This window comes from Brachypodium distachyon, chromosome 3 (genome assembly GCF_000005505.3).
Source record: "Brachypodium distachyon strain Bd21 chromosome 3, Brachypodium_distachyon_v3.0, whole genome shotgun sequence".
Classification (NCBI taxonomy): domain Eukaryota; kingdom Viridiplantae; phylum Streptophyta; class Magnoliopsida; order Poales; family Poaceae; genus Brachypodium; species Brachypodium distachyon.
Window position 1 is genome coordinate 22722477 of NC_016133.3, and position 17652 is coordinate 22740128.

The following is a 17652-nucleotide window of genomic DNA, read 5'->3' on the forward strand; positions in this document are numbered from 1 at the left end:
ATCTAATTCCGGTGCAGATTTTTTTTTGAATGAACTGGATTGGTTGGTTGGAATTTGAAAGCATGCATCTGAAACCGCGGAAAGTATAAAACAAGGAGGGGGGCAAATGGACCATGGATGGACCCACACACCTTTCTCGTCAGGGCGATAGTCACTTGACGGCGATGCAAGTACTGAAGAAACATGGAGAGGCAAAACACGCCAAACCATCCTGATTCTTTCTTGTTGATGATGCGGCCGTGCAACCTTCCAAGCTATGAAGGAAGAACCTTAGCTTTCTCTTTTCAGCAACCCTCCCAGAAAGATTAGAGGGAAAATGCACACTTTGTTCTCAGTGCTTGACCTTGACTGACTTGTACTAGCTAATGGTAGCTTCTTTTCCGCAAAGTGTGTCAATAATAGTAGCTTTTGATCAACCTTTCTGTGCAATCTAATAGTGAAATGCCTGCGGCCGAGTCTTCTATTCTTATCCAGAATGGAAATGTAAAGTAGGAGCACCGAGCACGAGCTATATATATAGGGATCGATGCAGGCCTTGTTCATAATGTGTATAACAAACTTTGAAGCTCAGTAATATATTGCCTTTGGAAGGTTTTTGCAGGCCAGCGGCGCAGTGCAACTGCAAGGCAGAGCACAGCTAGCAAGGCAAATGGTGGATCAGCAAGGTGCCAAGAAAACTTATCCTTCTCAATTTTTGTTATGTAATTCGATTCAAAAATCAAAATATAGACTAATCAGACATTGTTGTTACTGATGGAGTGTAGACCGATCTGGGGATTCCTCTGTTATAGAGATGGCATCACTGGCCCAAGAACTGACAGGCAAACTGGAGACCCTCAAGTCCTCGCAGGCGCAGCTCGGCGACGACCGTGTTCCCAGAGGCAGCACTCGCATCATCGTCGCCAAGGTTCCCGACTCCGTACGCGGAGCAGACAAGGTAGAGTATGAGCACGATTACGTCTCCATCGGCCCCTACAACTGCCCTCGCCCACAGAGCAACAACCTGCACCTTCCGAGGGAGCAAGACAAGCTGAGCAGCCTCGACGACGTGCTCACGGCTGCGATGGCCGTCAGACCCAGCATCACGGTGGAGGTCTACGTTGAGGAGCTGGCGCGCCTGGAGCCCTTTGCGCGGAGCTGCTACGGCCCCGTGGACTACCTGACGAGCCAGGAATTCGTGCGCATGCTGCTGCTTGACGGCTGCTACATACTCTCCTGCTTCACCGGCATCGCTGCACCTGCTGCACGGAACGACGAGCCAGCAGCAACGGAGAATGGCGGCGTCCCGGGGCCGGCTGCGGACTCCACGGTGGCACGTGGCGGCGTCGGCATGCTTGATGACCTGTCGCTGGTACGCGACGTGTTCTACCTGGCGGAGAACCAGATACCGTTCGCGGTCCTCGAGAAGATCGCGGAGCTAACCTGTGTGGACGGCAACAAGGCTGCTGCCACGGTTGAAGGGATCGTGGAGTACGCCCTTAAGCTATTGAAGGCATACGCCGTGCAGGAAGCGCCCGCGCCGGCACCGACGGCGGCGCCAGGGAATCTTCTGCATCTTCTCCACATGCACCTGAAGCCCACCGTGCTCTCGCCACCGGCCGCGATGGAGGTCGCGTCCGTGGGCCGGTGGCGCACCGCTACAGAGTACGTCTCCGCTGGCGTGACGTTCAAGAAGCGTAACATGGGCGTGCATAACGAGGACGCGCGCTGCATCCTGGACGTGAAGCTGTCCGGAAGCACGCTGGAGATTCCTTGCCTGGACATCGACGGGAAGACGTGGCGGTTCCTGCGCAACCTGATACAGCTGGAGCAGCAGAACCGGGAGACGGTCGGGACGCACGTCACGGCGTACTGCGTGTTCATGTCGCAGGTGGCGTGCACAGAGAAGGACGTGGAGCTGCTGTCCAAGGCCAAGGCGGGCGTCATCGGCCACGGCCAGGGAACCGACGCCGAGGTCGCCGCGTGCTTCGCGGATCTCTGCAAGGGGATCATGTTCGACCCCGACGACTCTGATGGGAACTACCTCGAGGAGATTTGGCAGGTGCTGGAGAAGCGGGTCAAGAGCAACCCCAGGCGCTGGATGGCGTGGCTCTGGCGGGAGCATTTCCGCAACCCCTGTCTCGCGCTGGGGCTGCTGGCGGCTGCCGTTGCGCTCGTTTGCGGGGTCGTCCAAGCGGTCTACTCTGTTTTGACTTACAGACAAGGATTCGACCTCCACTAGAAATCTAGCTACCGCTCGTGTTTCTGTGTACACTAACAGAGTGGGGTGCGCATCTGTGCAGGCAAAGCTTTTGATGTTTCATAAATATTTTGAAAATAAATTATGCTTAATATACCATTCAAACATTACTCACCTAATAAACAATCGGATACTTTTACTTGTAACATGCTATTTTAAAAGAAAATATATTAATAGTCAATTGTTGACTATTTTTTCAGCATGTTGTGGTTATTACAGAGGATATATGAATAGTTTAATAACACACTTGACCAAGCGGGTTCGGTGCTTTGACAAAGTTCACTTAGTAGTCATGAAACCTTCTAGTTTTGGATGTACAATTCAGAGTACTCAATTAAGATTGCAAATGCGTAGTGGTCGGATCATAATTAACTGCCTACAAATGGACTAAAAGAGGCTTACAATTTTCCTAACCTAGATTGTAGTACTTATAATTGAACATTTAAATCTTTTAGGATGTGTGTCAGTCTTCAAGAAGATGGTATCTTGACCATCAATTTTTGTGCAGACATGTTGCCTCATGTAAAAATAATTATATAGCATAAAAGCATACTCATTATGAATCTAGTAATAGGAATTTGATATTTTGGATCTTTCTTTAGAAAAGAAAATGTGTGACCAGTAAATTTCTAAGACGACAGGTGGGTGGTAGTAAATGACATCTACTTCTTTGATAATAGGGAATATTTTTTATTTTTAATAGCAATTAATGTCCCTTAATCACCAGTATGTCTGATTCAGCTTGTCCAAAATACAGAGTTAATTTTTTTAAAGGAATCAAGTACACCCTACATTGAGCAATCTGATTGGTTAAAACTCAATAATTGTGAACTGTCAACTATCCAAATTTGTTTGGGCTGAGTCCACCCTTCATTTAAAATTAACTTGAAATCTTCCAATAATTGCAAAATAAATAGCTACAATTTCCATCTGTTTGGAAGCTATGTAAGTACGTGATTTTTTATACTTCATTTCCCATATTCATGCATATTCATGCTACTTTGATAACCCCTACAGAAAATATACATGTTTTATCACTAATCACTTCGATATTACTACCCAAAACATCATTAGCTGGTACTGAGTTATTCCCTCCCTCGATATGACTCTTTTTAAACATAAACTGAGATGCTTCCACACCAACATATGGAATATGTACATTGAGCAATGACAGATGCACAATGAGAATCAACATAAAGTTCTTTTGTTCACATGAATCATTTTCCGTATGGAATCTTCTTTATTATTTATGTGGACTCAGAATGAACTCTACAACACACTCGTAGCACAAATTCAAGCCAAGGTGACCTATGTTACCTTCTCCACGTACTCCCTTCCCTTTAAAGAGATTGGGAACTGAAATTAGAAAGAGTTTGCAGGTGAGCAATTGAGTATACCATTTCCTTCTCCATGTACTCCCTTCGGCTGTTCGGCACCTCGTTGTCTTACGCTAGCTAGTTGCAGTCGTAGCTTCAGATAAGTTTCAGTAAAAGGAAATTGCAGTTTATTTGTTGTTCAGAGTAATTACAGTAAATTGAGAGTTGTTAAAAGAGATGATATGTACGAAACAAACTGAATCCATGCAAAATGGATAAAGTCTGAGGTTATCAGTTGTTAGAACGAAAACATCGACAGCTAATAAGATTTGTAACTAAGACAAGTGATTTTTCTTATTTGGCAGCCATCTCTTGCACCCACTCAATCCAACTTTTCGTGCACAAATAGCTATATTGAAAAGCATAACATAATTCATCTATACTTCTTTAGTTTAGCTAAAGAGTAATATAAAAAGGGAGGAATGTAGAAATGAGAAGAAGAACAAAAGCCATTACCTATCTGTACATGGATCTTTTCTAACTCCTAAATTTCATAGACCAAGTGTATACGTAGGCTGCATGCAATCATCTCTACTGAAAACACCAGAATCCATTCAGGACTGGTTCCCCTGTATTTCAAAATAGTAAGGGCAGGAAAACTATTGTAGATGTTATGCTTTGATAAGCTAGAGGGTAAGCTTTCTTCTAGATTAGTAAATATAAGAACAAAAAACTTCCTACCTGTTTCAAGAATGTGAATTCCATAGCATCAGGGCTTAATTATATAATAGCTGAACAAAATTAAGGGTTCTTTCCATGTAGTATCTTGTGCATTTTCTGCAGCAAATGCATGCTAGGATACATACAGTGATACACTTTCCAGGTCAAGGATCGATGCAGACGTTTAGGTTGAAGTGTTAAAACGACGGGTGCAATGCAATTAAACCCTCCGGATCACACACTTGGATTCATCTGAAAAAAAAATCATCACAGTGCACAGTAGTTCTGAATTTCTGATGTTGAAACACATGATGTTCTCATAAGGAATTACCTCACAAATAAACAAATCTCCCAATATATATTTAATACCATTTAATTTTATCAAGCTTACAGAAAAGCAGGAAAGAATTAACCAACCAACTTAACCAAAATTTCCTTCAAAATCTTATCATGAGCTTTTTGTTCCTATTTTGTGGGGCAGCGGTCTGGATGCCTGAGAAGAAGCAGAGGACAGCGGAGGCTCTTCGTTAGTTAGTCTCTGGCCGTGCCGCCATCGCCAGCAGCCGAGTCTGGCTCTCCGCTGGGTACTCCTTCCAGAGGATCTTTTAAGCCTTGTGGGAAGGGTTTTCTAGGAATAGAGAAGATGAAGAAAACCTTGTTGATCCTGTAGTTGAAAACAAACTGTTTATGGTCGCAGTGGCTGCATGACGAGGTCGGCACCAAAAGTAGAGCTTGGTCAACGCTCACAATCCTTGGCAGCGCACCGGCGCCCACGCGTAGCACATCACATCAGGCGCATCAGAGAGGGAGCCTGGGAGGGCCTGGGCACGGATAGGGGACGGGCAGCGGCCAGGTGATGGCAGGCGGCCAAGGAGGGAGCCTGCATGTGAGCGACATGGGAAATCAGAGAGGTCTGGGGAAATTTAGTTAGGGCAGAGGTGGGTAATTTCTTTCAACTTTAATGTTGCTAGGTTCTTTGCATGATCTATCTGCTAAGATCGGTTGGTCCTCTAAATGGATGGTCAGAAATTTTGACTTTTTGTGAGATTTTCTAGTCTCTCTGTCTTTTTTGTGGGTTGCTTCGTCATGTACTTTTAATATATAATATATGTGTTTTCTGTTTTCTTGTTGGGCAACTCAGACGGGTTTTATTACAAGATGCTTTGAGTCACCTACCATAGAGAGTACTCGTGTGGTGGATGATCATGATCAGTCCAATTACTTTCAAAACCTTGATTATAGCTTCACTTAAACAATAAACACAGGTTGCTTGGTTGGAAAAAAAATTCAGGGTGAACGTTCTTGGGCCGCCGTGTCATCTATTTATACGCCACGAACGGCCACGTGGTTATGTAATCAATTATGTTAAAAAAACCTCACTTACAACTTGCTTAAATTGAGAATGCGCTTGATCCATAGTCACAATTTTGACAAAAATTCGTTACAATTCCCAAAGCCACAGTGTCGTACCAGTGGCCCATGGGACCCCACTGATACGGGACGCGTGGGTCGCAACCGACGACACCCCGCTAGGTTGGCTCCCCGGGAAGGGCAAATCCGGGAAGCTCACCCCCGAGGAAGTAGCCAAGGGGGGAATATGGAAAGACGCTTGCCAGCAGGACCGTCGCACAGGGGTACTAACATCATTGGCATCATCGGGGCCATGGCCAGGATAAGAAGGACAACCATCTCAACTTCTACCCGGCAAGTATCATCCCGGGAAGTTATCGGCTCGCTGCCCCCGCAACAAGCCAGGCAATGGTACCGGGATACCTCTTGGGTGCTAGAGCTTTGGACTTGCAGGTGGGGTCGGCGGAAACGTGGAGACAAGATGAGACAGCGGGCGCAGTGCAATTAATGCGTCGACAGGAGTCACATCGACAGGGCTAGTCTTGCTCAACAAGTCTACAGCGGCTACCCTAGGGTTCATTTTATTTACCACGTACAGTGCCCTGGGCGTTGCATGAGGCCCAAGGAAACGTTTCGGACTGAGCACGTTGTCTTCGACGTGGCTCACACCCCGTTGCCATACAATGAGATCATTGGTCGGCCAGCGCTGATCAAGTTCATGGCGGCGACTCATTGCGCCTATGGCGTGATGAAGATGCCGTCAACATATGGTGTACTCACCAGCAAGTGCAACCTGAAGGACACTGCTTGGTGCGTAGGCGAGGTCGTCAAGATCTCCGCAGTGGCGGATTCCGGCGACTTCGACGTTGTCGGGAACGAGGATCCACTTGCGGGCAAGCAGCCCGCACAGAAGAAGGCGCGAGCCACCCCCGGGCAAGATGCCGGGGGCAGTACCAGCTCCAGCCCGCGCGTCAGCAAAGGCGTGAAGCTGAAGGAGGAGGGTGCCAAGGTCAAGAAGGTACCTCTGCAAGCCGCCAACGAGGCGCGCACTGTTTCTATCGGTTCGACTCTCGGCAACAATTAGGAAAGTGCTCTCATCGCCTTCCTCCGGGGAAATTCTGACGTGTTCGCTTGGGAGCCGTCAGATCTTCTAGGAGTCCCCAGGGAGGTGATCGAGCATCGGTTGGCGGTGTGGCCAGACGCGTGCCCCGTCAAGCAGAAGGTTCGCCGGCAAGCACAGGAACGCAAGGACTTCATCCAGCAAGAGGTGAAGAAGCTCAAGAACGCCGGGACAATCAGGGAAGTGTTGTAGTCCCTAAGGCTGGAAATAAATTGCGCATGTGTGTAGATTTTACTGATCTTAATCGTGCATGCCCTAAGGAACCCTTCCTTGTACCCCGTATTGATCAAATAGTAGATTCCACAGCGGGTTGTGAGTCGCTGTGCTTTTTAGATGCCTTCTCCGGCTACCATCAGACCAAGATGGCAGTCGAAGACGAGGAGAAAACGGCGTTTATCACCCCGATTGGTTGCTACTGTTATACATGCATGCCTTTCGGGCTGAAGAACGCGGGCTTGACATCTCAGCACGCTTTGCACGCGTGTCTGGGACCCCAGCTAGGTCGCAATATCGAGGCCTACATGGACGATATCATCATCAAGTCGCGGCGTGGGGACTCGCTCGTCGGCGACCTGCGGGAGACATTTGACAATCTCCGCAGGATCAAGCTCAAGCTTAACCCTGAGAAGTGCACGTTCGGCGTAGACTCGGGGTACTTGCTGGGCTTCTTAGTATCTCATTGGGGGATCGAGGCCAATCCACAAAAGATCGAAGTGATTGAGAAGATGGAGGCACCCCGCAAGGTTAAAGATGTCCAACGACTCAACGGTTGCGTTGCGGCGCTCGGGCATTTTATCTCAAGGTTGGGCGAGCGAGGCTTACCTTTCTTCAAGGTGATGAAGAAGAAGGGCCCAGTTAAGTGGACCCCCGAGGCAGAAGCGGCGTTCTAGGACTTGAAGCAGTACCTGAAGTCGCCGTCGATCCTCGTTGCCCCTAAGCCGGGCGAGCCGTTGCTGCTTTACCTAGCAGCGACAGACCAGGTGGTGAGCTCCGTGCTCGTTGCCGAGAGAGAAGAGGAAGTCCCGGGGGCTGAGGCAGTGGGGAAGGGGGCTCCCGGAAATCCGGAAGAACCCCCGGCTACCACCGCTGCCCTGAGAACCGAGGGGCAGCCCACTCAGGTTGTCCCCCGCAAGCGGCTAGTGCAGCACCCCGTGTACTTCGTCAGCACGGTGTTGCGCGATGCCCGAGTACGGTACCCGCAGATCCAAAAGCTCTTGCTTGCGATCCTGCTCGCTTCACGGAAGGTGCGCACTACTTTCAGGCGCACATCATCACGGTGGTGTCCGGGTTCTGCTTGGAGCGAGCCCTCATCAACCGTGAAGCCACCGAGAGGGTGGCCGAATGGAGGATGGAGCTAGCGGAGTTCGGGCTGCGTTTTGCGAATACCAAGAGCATCAAGAGTGCCGCTCTCGCCGACTTTGTCGCAAAGTGGACGCCCACGGGAATAAAAGAAGAAGAGCCGGAAGCAAGCCTTCCCGACAAGATAGATGAAGGATACTGGGTCATGTACTTCGACGGCGCCTTCGGCCTGCAGGGTGCCGGTGCCGGAGTAGTGATCGAGTCGCCCACTGGAAATCAACTCAAGTTTGTGATTCAGCTCGACTTCACCAACTCTACCAACAACACAGCAGAGTACGAGGGACTGCTAGTCGGGCTGCGCGCTTGGTTGTTCGCGGGGATTCTCAACTCGTGATCAATCAAGTGAACAAAGACCCCACAGATGGCAGTGTATGTGAAAGAAGTGCGAAAGCTGGAGTCCAAGTTCAAGGGACTCCGGTTTCAGCACGTGAAGCGCAAGGATAATTTTGTTGCGGATGAACTGTCCAAGCGGGCAGCGGAATGCAGCAAGGTACCTCCTGAGGTATTCGTACAGAATCAGTCAAAGCCCATTGTCGATCCCAAGTCAGTTGCCAGGAAGCCCCCCCGGCAACTCAAGGAGACCCCGCAGCTGCGGGGCACCATGCTACTGAACATGTGGCATGCTTGAGCCGGGTACCGCCACCTTGGGCCACGAATATCATTCGCTACCTCAAGGACGGAACCCTCCCTGAAGAAGACATTGCCGCAGAGGGAGTGGCCCGGCAAGCAAAGATGTACGCTCTGGTGGATGGGGATCTCTACAAGAAGCGTCCAAACGGAGTCATGCTCCTCTGCGTGCCCCAAGAGGAAGGGCGCACACTATTGGAGGATATCCACCGAGGCACATGCTCGCACCATGTGGCCTCCGGGGAGCTAGCTGGAAAAGCATTTCGGCACAGCTTCTACTGACCGACAGCATTAGCTGACGCCAAACAATTAGTCAAGACCTATGAAACATGCCAGTTTCATGTGAAGAAGAGCAACCAGCTAGCTCAAACCTTGCAAGTCATCCCGTCCTCGTGGCCATTTGCGGTCTGGGGGCTGGATATCGTCGGCAAGATGCCGAGAGCTATCGGCGGCGACGAGTATCTTCTCGTGGCCATCGACAAATTCTCGAAATGGGTCGAGGTGGAGCCTGTGCGAGCTGTCACGGCACAGGCGACCATCAAGTTCTTCAAGGGCATTGTGTGCCGGTTTGGTGTGCCTAACAGCATCATCACTGACAATGGCACACAATTCACCAGTGCTGTGTTCCAAGCATACTGCGAGGACATGGGCACTAAGATCCACTTCGCCTCTGTCGCCCATCCAAGAAGCAACGGGCAGGTGGAGCATGCCAACGCAGAAGTGCTGCGAGGGCTCAAGACGAGAATCTTTGACAAGTTCAAGGGCCACGGGAAGCACTGGGTCGAAGAACTCCAGCCCGTGCTGTGGTCGATCCGGACCACACCAAGTCGGGCAACGGGCCAAACTCAGTTTGCCCTCATCTACGGGGCAGAAGCTGTGCTGCCCCTCGAGCTCAAGCATGAGTCACCTCGGGTACGTGCGTACGGGGACGACAGCCAACACGCGCAGAGGATTGGCGACCTCAGCTTCATCGAGGAGATTTGATGCCAGGCTGCTGTGTGAGCTACAGGCTACCAGTATGGGCTCCGTCGTTATCACGACAGGAGAGTCCGTCCCCGAGGGCTCGAGGTTGGAGACCTCGTCCTGCGCCAGATACAAGGAACGAAGACCGGGAACAAGTTGACTCCAAACTGGGAAGGCCCTTTCCGGGTAGTGCAGGTGACCAGACCGGGGCCTGTCCGGCTGGAAATTGAAGAAGGTTTGCCGGTGCCCAATAGCTAGAATATTGAGCACCTGCGCAAGTTCTACTCGTGAAACGGTGGTGCCTTCCCCACGGGTGACGCTGCGGCGGCGTGCCTCTTTAAGCTAGTGTAGCCGGGCAAGGCCTGTTTGTAATCCGCTAGCACAAAGATGAATAAAAATAAGTGTTATTTCAGTGAATATTGCGTTTCCTGTTAATATGTGCTTCTGTCTCCTGCTCTAGGTGCACATAATTGTCTCTTCATCCTTGGCTGTGAGCAGGGGGCTGCCGGAACCCCGAAAACAAAGCTCGTTCCCGGGACGCCCCAAAACGTGGCCTAGCAGTTGCCGGACCCGTCCACAACGTGTTACGTGCTAGCAAGGCAGCATGGAAGTATGAAAGTGCTCACACCCAAGTCTGAGGTCGACTCTTCTGTGCCCGGGGGCTGGGAGGCAGGAGCTTATCCAGTTTGTGCTGTTTTTTGTGCGTTTTGAATTTTTTTGTTATGCACCTAGGGCACTGGTGCATCCCACGGCGTGTACCGCTGTAGGATGCATTGTCACCGCGTCCTTGCCGAGACTCTCTAATGGATGCTCAAAATCCAGAGGGATCCACATATTGAGGGAACAGGAAGCTAAGTACTTTACTTTGAGTTCTTGGTTCTTTTTCTGCACTAGCTTGCCGGAGTAGACCCAGTCCCTGTGTAGCCGGAGTGTAGGAAGGGCACTTGCGAGGGGAGTACGCTCCCCATGCACGGCTCACGGGTCCGTCCCGGAGGCGTGTGTGCTGGAGTAGTTAACTCGCAAGTGGAGAAGTAGCCGGTACTGCCCAGCCCCAGGTTGGCACTGCGGGTCCGTCCCGGGTCCCTGAGCTGGTTGGGTTAGTGGTGAGCGCGCCCCCGGGAACACAAGGCGTAATACACAGAGGCGAGGTGGCTGCTCGGCAAACTAATTCACGATACAAGAAACCACACTAGAACATAAAGAATCACAGTGCATTGGAACGAAAGTAAGCTTTTAAATTGACTAAGACGAGTATATTGTTTAAGGCGCCTCACGCCAGTCATAGGGGAACAAACAAAAAGCAAAAAACATGAAATATACAAGGAACGACTACTCAGGGGGCGCTTCCGAGGCGGCGGTCTCGGCGGCAGGCGGCTCCTCGGCGGCAGCCTCCTCGTCAGCTTCACCAGCACCGGCTTGCCCCGTCATCCATGCGACCATCTCGTCCACGAAGCGGCTGACGGCGTTGGTGTGCTCCTCTTTGTTCTCCTCCAGCGATCAGTCGTTGAAGATGGTCTCGAAGGGGAACTCCGGATGGGCTTGGTAGACTCGCGGCAGGATGGCACCGGCAACCTGTGACGCGGCAACGCTCACTTGCCGGTCCCCGAAGCTGCGGATGCGGTCCTCCACGCCCGTCAACCTCCCCACGAACTCCGCGAAGAAGGGATAAGGGTGCTGACGTCGCTGCCGTCGATGGCTGCCGGGGGTACCCCCAGCTTCGACAGCGACTTGTTCCCCAACTCCGCCAACCTGTGGAGCAGGGCAGTGTTCTACTGGCACTGGCTCCCGAGCTTCGCGTGGTTGCAGCGGGCGAGCGAGCTCGGTCTCAGCTTTCTGGCTCCTTAGCTCGTCCTTCAGCTTAGAGATCTTTGCCGCCTTCTCCGAGTTATCCTCGTCGAGCTGCCAAAGATCGTTTCCGACGACGTCCAACTCGCCCTTGAGGGCTGTTGGCGTCAGTTGCAGCTTTGAGCTGCTGCTAAAACTCGCGTTCCCGGGTTTGGAGCTGCTCCTACACCTCCTTCTCCCGGGACACAGCTTGTGTCGCCGCAGCCTGCGCTGCCGTGGCCTGCTCCCCGAGTCGCTGGCGCAACTGCTCGAGATGAGGCCTCTCTTCTCTCGTCAAGGCGCTCCTGGAAGCCCCTTCACGCTTCCTGGTACTCTCGTTCGGCTTGAAGGCGCGCCGTTTCCAGTGACTTGAACACATGTTGGTGCTCCGTCCGCAGCTCTTGTAGCTGGCGCTGGATGTGCGCTTCCGGGACCAAGGGCTCGGACGCCTCAGCCCGGGCTTGCTGCACCACCCGGATCTCCTCCTAGAGGCGCTCCTCGACCTCCTCCCGCGCGCCGTCCAGTCGGCCCTGGGCTGCCACGAGCTGTTGGCGCACCTGGTTGTAGCAGTTGATGAACTCCAGCTGCTGCCGCTTGATGCCGTCAATAATCTCTTGGCCCTGGTCGAAGATGCTGGGGTCCCAATTCAGCGGGCCCCAACCTGCCCCCGCGATCGCCTCGGTACTCGAGGAGGCTCCTGCGGCCACAGTCTGTGACCGCACCACCTTCTCAGGTGCCGGCGAAGGCAAGCGCGTCATCCCGCTACAGCCCGCCGCGAGCTCGTCTAGTGTCTTGGGGACTGGGCGGCCGCTCACGGCTAGCCTCCGTCGCGGCCCGGCCGAGGAGCTCGGATCCGGTGGCCGCTTCCTCCCCGATAAGTACCGGGTCAGTGGCGTGGTCGCCGGAGGAGTCCACTCAGCCCCCACTCGGCCCGGTGGAGAGTTGTTCCACCGTCACCTCAGGGGTAGCTCCCGCATCGACTGCGGTAGCCCCTGGGGTGAGTTCCGCGGTGCCCTCTCCCGCAGTAGCGGCAGCAGAAGGGGCTGCAGAAGGGATAGCTAGAAAAGATAAAGCGCAAGTCAAGAGAATAGAATGGGGAGGAGTACCAGGGCGGGTGTGGCATACCTTGCTCCGTGTCCCCTCCCTCCGCGTGGGTCGCCTCTTGGCGCCTGCCGTCATCCATTGCCGGGTCGGTCCCGGCAACACCTCCTAGCCCTGGATAAGGAAGCACAGAAGAAGTATTAGACGCTAGAAGAAATAAAAGGAAGAACTGGTACACGGCAGAGTTGTCGGGCGCACCTGCTCCCGGGGCCACCATCCTGCCTGTCGTGTGGGCGGCGCTGTCCCCACCCACTGTTGCCGCCGTCGCCGCAACCCCCGTCCCGACTTGGGGGCTTCCCCCACTCGGGCCAGGGGCGGTGCGCGGTTTCTTTGCCAGGGTCGCCGGTGGGGAGCTCACCGGTCCCCTCTTTCCCGCCGGCCTGAGACAAGGAAGGTTAGTCATCAGGGTGCTACCGGGAAAAACGGGAAGTGGAGTCAAAAAGAGGAGACATGGTTCAAGGGAAAAAGCTTACTTCGCTGGATTCAGAATTAATCGACGGTCGGCAAAGATCCCTCCCAGAGGAGGCGCCTTCCACGCTGGCGGAGCGTCCCCGCTATCGCCAGAGTTCCCCACCGCGTCGGGGGCTGAGCCCCGAGCCAGTGAGCTGCCCCCACGCTGGCTCCTTTGCACGGCGGGCAGGCGGGATAGCGGCACGGCGTCATCGTCATCACTGTCCCCTTCCGCAAGGCTGTCAACACCCTGGAACCCTTCGTCCGCGGATGTGTTGACAACCTCGCGGGAGATGTCGTAGCGGGCGGAGGCGCCCGTCGGCTCCTCGGAATCCCCGTACGAGTCGTCCTCCCCCTCGCTCTCGGCCACCAGTTGCTTCCCAGCTCGGGACCTTCGTTGCGGGGGAGGGCTGCTTGACGGTGTCCCCGCCATGATTCCCCACTCATTGCAGGGTGGCTAATTGCTGGTGCTCGGGTTGGCGACTTCCGCGTAGAGGGCCGTCACACCCGGCGAAAGCCCGGCGAAGGGGGAATTGTCGCCGGTAATCCCCCTTAGCCAAGTTTGGATATGCTCCATCGTTAGCCCACCCCGCTGCAGCCTCATCTGGTCATTCTCCCCTGAGTAGGTCCAGACTAGGTGGGTTCGGTGTTGCAGCGGGGCGATGCACCTAGTGATGAAGCTCTGGGCCACGTCCAGATCCGTGAGCCCCGCGCGCCACAGTGCTGCGATATTGTCACAAATCGACGCAAGCTCCGCGTCCCTAGCGTCGCAGTCCCGCTAGTCGCAAGATTTCTTCAGCAGCGCGGTGGGCTTGCTGTAGGCTTCGTCTTGCTCCATGATGTAGAGCCAGCACTAGTCCGTGCGCCACTCCGACTCGATCTTCCGGTCCTCCGTGACGATGAACTCTGACTTGAGCCCGTCCCAAAACCGAAATGAAACCCCGGAAGACATCGCCTCGCCCTTCTCGACTCGAGGATGGTAGTAGTGGCGGAATAACGCCACGGATGTCATCACCCCCACAAACGCCTCGCAGATGTACCGGAAGACGGTGAGCTTGAAGGAGGTGGGGTGGATCTGTGCCAGTTGGAGACAGTAGGCAGAGACGATGGCGCGAAGGAAAAGGGAGTGCGGCGGCACGAACCCGGAGAGGATGAACCGCACGAACACCCGGTAGTAGTGCTCGCCGGGGTCCGACCCGACAGGCAGGATGCGCGTCGGGCCGTATTCGTTGTGCTTGGTGGCCACCGCCAAGCGCAGCTTCTCCACGGCCTCGCCATTGTAGCCGAGCCTGAAGAACGCATGCCAGGCCCTCTTTTCCTTGTCTTTGCGCTCCTTCTCGAACATCTCCTTCTTGCTCTCTTCTCCCCTTTGCCGCTGGCGCCCTTGGGGCTTGCTGGGCCTTTGGGTGCCATTGGTGGAGTGGGGGGAGGAGGAGGGGGGAAGCTTCTCAGGAGTTGGAGCGCAAGGGGCTTGGGGGAGGCGGTGGCAAGGGCAGTGGCAGTGGGGAATCCTTGTGACGCTGCCCCTGGGTATTTATACACCAGACAGGCGGAATTTCAACAGGAACCCCCCACGATCAGCAATCAAGTGCCCTAAAGTTTTGGAGGAATCAAGATGGTTTGCGCGACGTGGCCATAACTCCCTGTTTCGCAGGTGGGGAGTGAGGCCAGGGATCGTGCACCCGCCCCTTCCGTTCCGACGGGAGGAGCCGTAACGGCGGCCTACATGGCCGGGTTCCCAGCTTGGCCTGGGACCCACGCGTCGGGAGGGCGTAGCCCGGCAACCGATCTAGGATGACACTACCCGGGAGCTCAAGGTTGCCGGCCCACACCCAGGGGCTACTGTCGTACCAGTGGCCCACGGGACCCTACATAAACGGGACGCGTGGGTCGCAACCAACGAGACCCCGCTAGGTTGGCTCCCCGGGAAGGGCAAACCCGGGAAGCTCACCCCCGAGGAAGTAGCCAAGGGGGGAATATGGAAACACGCTTACCAGCAGAACCGTCGCACGGGGTACTAACATCATTGGCAGCATCGGGGCCATGGCCAGGATAAGAAGGACAACCATCTCAACGGCTACCCAGGAAGTATCATCCCAGGAAGTTATCAGCTCGCTGCCCCCGCAACTAGCCAGGCAATGGAACAAGTAGCCAACCCGGGAACCCCCCGGGCGATCTGTAAAGCACTCTGATTTGCGAATAAAACTAAAAGCAGGACGTAGGGTGTTACACCTCCGGGTGGCCCGAACCTAGGTAAACCTAGCTGTCGACACCTCGTGTCTTTAGTCATGCCGGCGATCGCCGGAGCGATCTCCTCGCCCTCCACCGAACCCAAAAAAGGGGTGTCCAACATCCCCAGTGCCGGAGTCCCGTGCTCCGACACATAGTAATTGGTTTCAGTGCTACTACCTCCGATCATAAATTGTTGTCGAAATATTACATGTATCTAGACACTTTTCATGAATAGATACATCCATATTTGGGCAAATTTGAGACAAGAATTTAGTATCGGAGAGAGTAACATTTTTTTCTAAATTCAAATGAAAATCAAATCAAATAAGTTGATTAAATTTGTATAAATTCAATGAAATTCGTTTGAAACAGTACTTAAATGATTCGCAAATTTTTCTATTTCTAAAGGTTTAAACGGTTTAAACCTTTATAATGTCCTCACCGAATTCAGGATGGCAACGGGTATGGACGGGTCGACCACATCCATATCCATATCCATATCCATCTCCAAACCGACTATCCATCCACGAAAATATCCGTGGATCTAAAACAATATCCGCATCCATATCCACAGGTATGCGAGTATCCATGGATTATCCATATCCATACAGTATACATCATAAACAGCAGCAACATCAGCATATACAACAATAGCAGTATACAACAGCAAACAATATCCATTATTTTATTAAATACCGGGTGGCTTGAGGAGTGGCGGCTCGTGGGAGCGAAACTGAAGGAGGAAAATTAGGGTTAGAATTGTGGGAGAAGAGAACTATTTATATGAGTATATGATTGAAAATGGACCAACACGTCAGTAATTTATTTATTTTATTAAATAGCGGGTATCCATGGATATCCATGGATCCAATTTTCTATCCGTGTCCACTACATGACTTGGCGGGTATCCATGGCTGGATATCCATGGATCGAGATGCCGCTCCATACCCGCGATCCATGGGCTGGATATCCACTTTTTCAGTATTCATTGCCATCCTGACACCGAATGTGCCTTAATGTAGCAATCAGCAACTTGATTGCTAGAAGAAACGAATCGTGTCCAGTAACATGATCTCAAAACGTTCCCATAAGTTGAACTCAAATTATCACACCATAAGCAAGGACATCTTGGCCCAAGAGATTGTACTCAAATGATCCGCGGTTGCATTTGCTAATGCTTTAGGGCATCTCCAATTTTGGTTGATACTAAGTTTTTTCTCTTCCTTCTTCAATATATTTTTTCTTTTCTTATTCGTCCGAGGACATTATAAATGTTTAAACATAATGTGATGAGACTACAATGTCTTGAGATAGAATCTCGGTGTGCCAATAGTTGTCTGAAACCATCCATTATAACCAATATTGTTGACACAATGACTTCAAAATTGTAAGTCGCATATGGAGTTGTAAACCAACATTATTTATTCAACTCATTCATTATTTCTGCTCGCTCACAAGAGGCGCTCAAATGAATAAAAAATCGATGTTTCGATATGAGATTGAGAATATGACATGTGTTTACCCTCTCTTTAATATGATACACAATTCTGGTTTTATTCAATATAACACGTGGTCAACAATACACAACATTGTCAAATGGTAAATATAATTGGATGATAGTACGAATGAGTTAAAGACAACAACAGATGCAAAAGGATTTATCGCTGTGTGCATCGATTTATGCAGAGGTCGGGGATCTTCCCCTTTTCGAAAAAAATGTACCATAGATTTATGGAAACTGAGCACTAATTAGAAGAAATTAGCATTGAATATCTTTCTTGCTTTTGTCTAAAAAGAATTATTATTGTCTTGTGCTTCGTACGGAGCATGCTTCTCCAAGCTACATGGTACTCCCTCCGTTTTGAGAAAACTCCATTTAAAACCTGAACTTGTACGAATCGTCGAAATCGAACCCTGAACTCCTAATCCCGGATTTTCAGACCCTGAACTCCTAATCCCGGATTTTTGGACCCTGAACTAATTAACCCCGGTCAGTTAACCCCCTAACCCGAGATTATCCATTCGGTTAACCGGGATTGCTAACGTGGCAAGGGATTAAGTGATTAAGCACTCCATTGAAGCGACCACCCCCTACACGGGTTCGATCTCTGTGCTTTAGTGCTAGTCCCTGGATCGACTCACTAGCACACACAGTTTCAAGATGTAATATCATAGAACAAAGGTCTCAATATTACAACGAATCATCCAGAATTTAAAAGGTACTTACAACTCGCATAACCTCACGGGTTAGCTGGAAATAAAACAACTGTTTAGCAGCGGAAGGTTACCTCCAAAGTAAAAGTTTTGTTTCTATTTTGAATTTTTTTTCAAAAGATTTGGACAGAATATAC

General features: G+C 51.7%; 1 protein-coding gene across 1 annotated transcript; it reads left to right on the forward strand.

The window, feature by feature from the left end:
- The first annotated feature begins 509 nt into the window (after positions 1-509).
- On the forward strand, positions 510-2349 carry LOC100844282. The gene is made up of 2 exons (XM_010236380.3): positions 510-665; positions 765-2349. Exons 1-2 carry the CDS (start codon positions 650-652, stop codon positions 2219-2221), a joined length of 1473 nt encoding a protein of 490 aa, XP_010234682.2. The 5' UTR covers positions 510-649; the 3' UTR covers positions 2222-2349.
- Positions 2350-17652: the final 15303 nt, after the last annotated feature.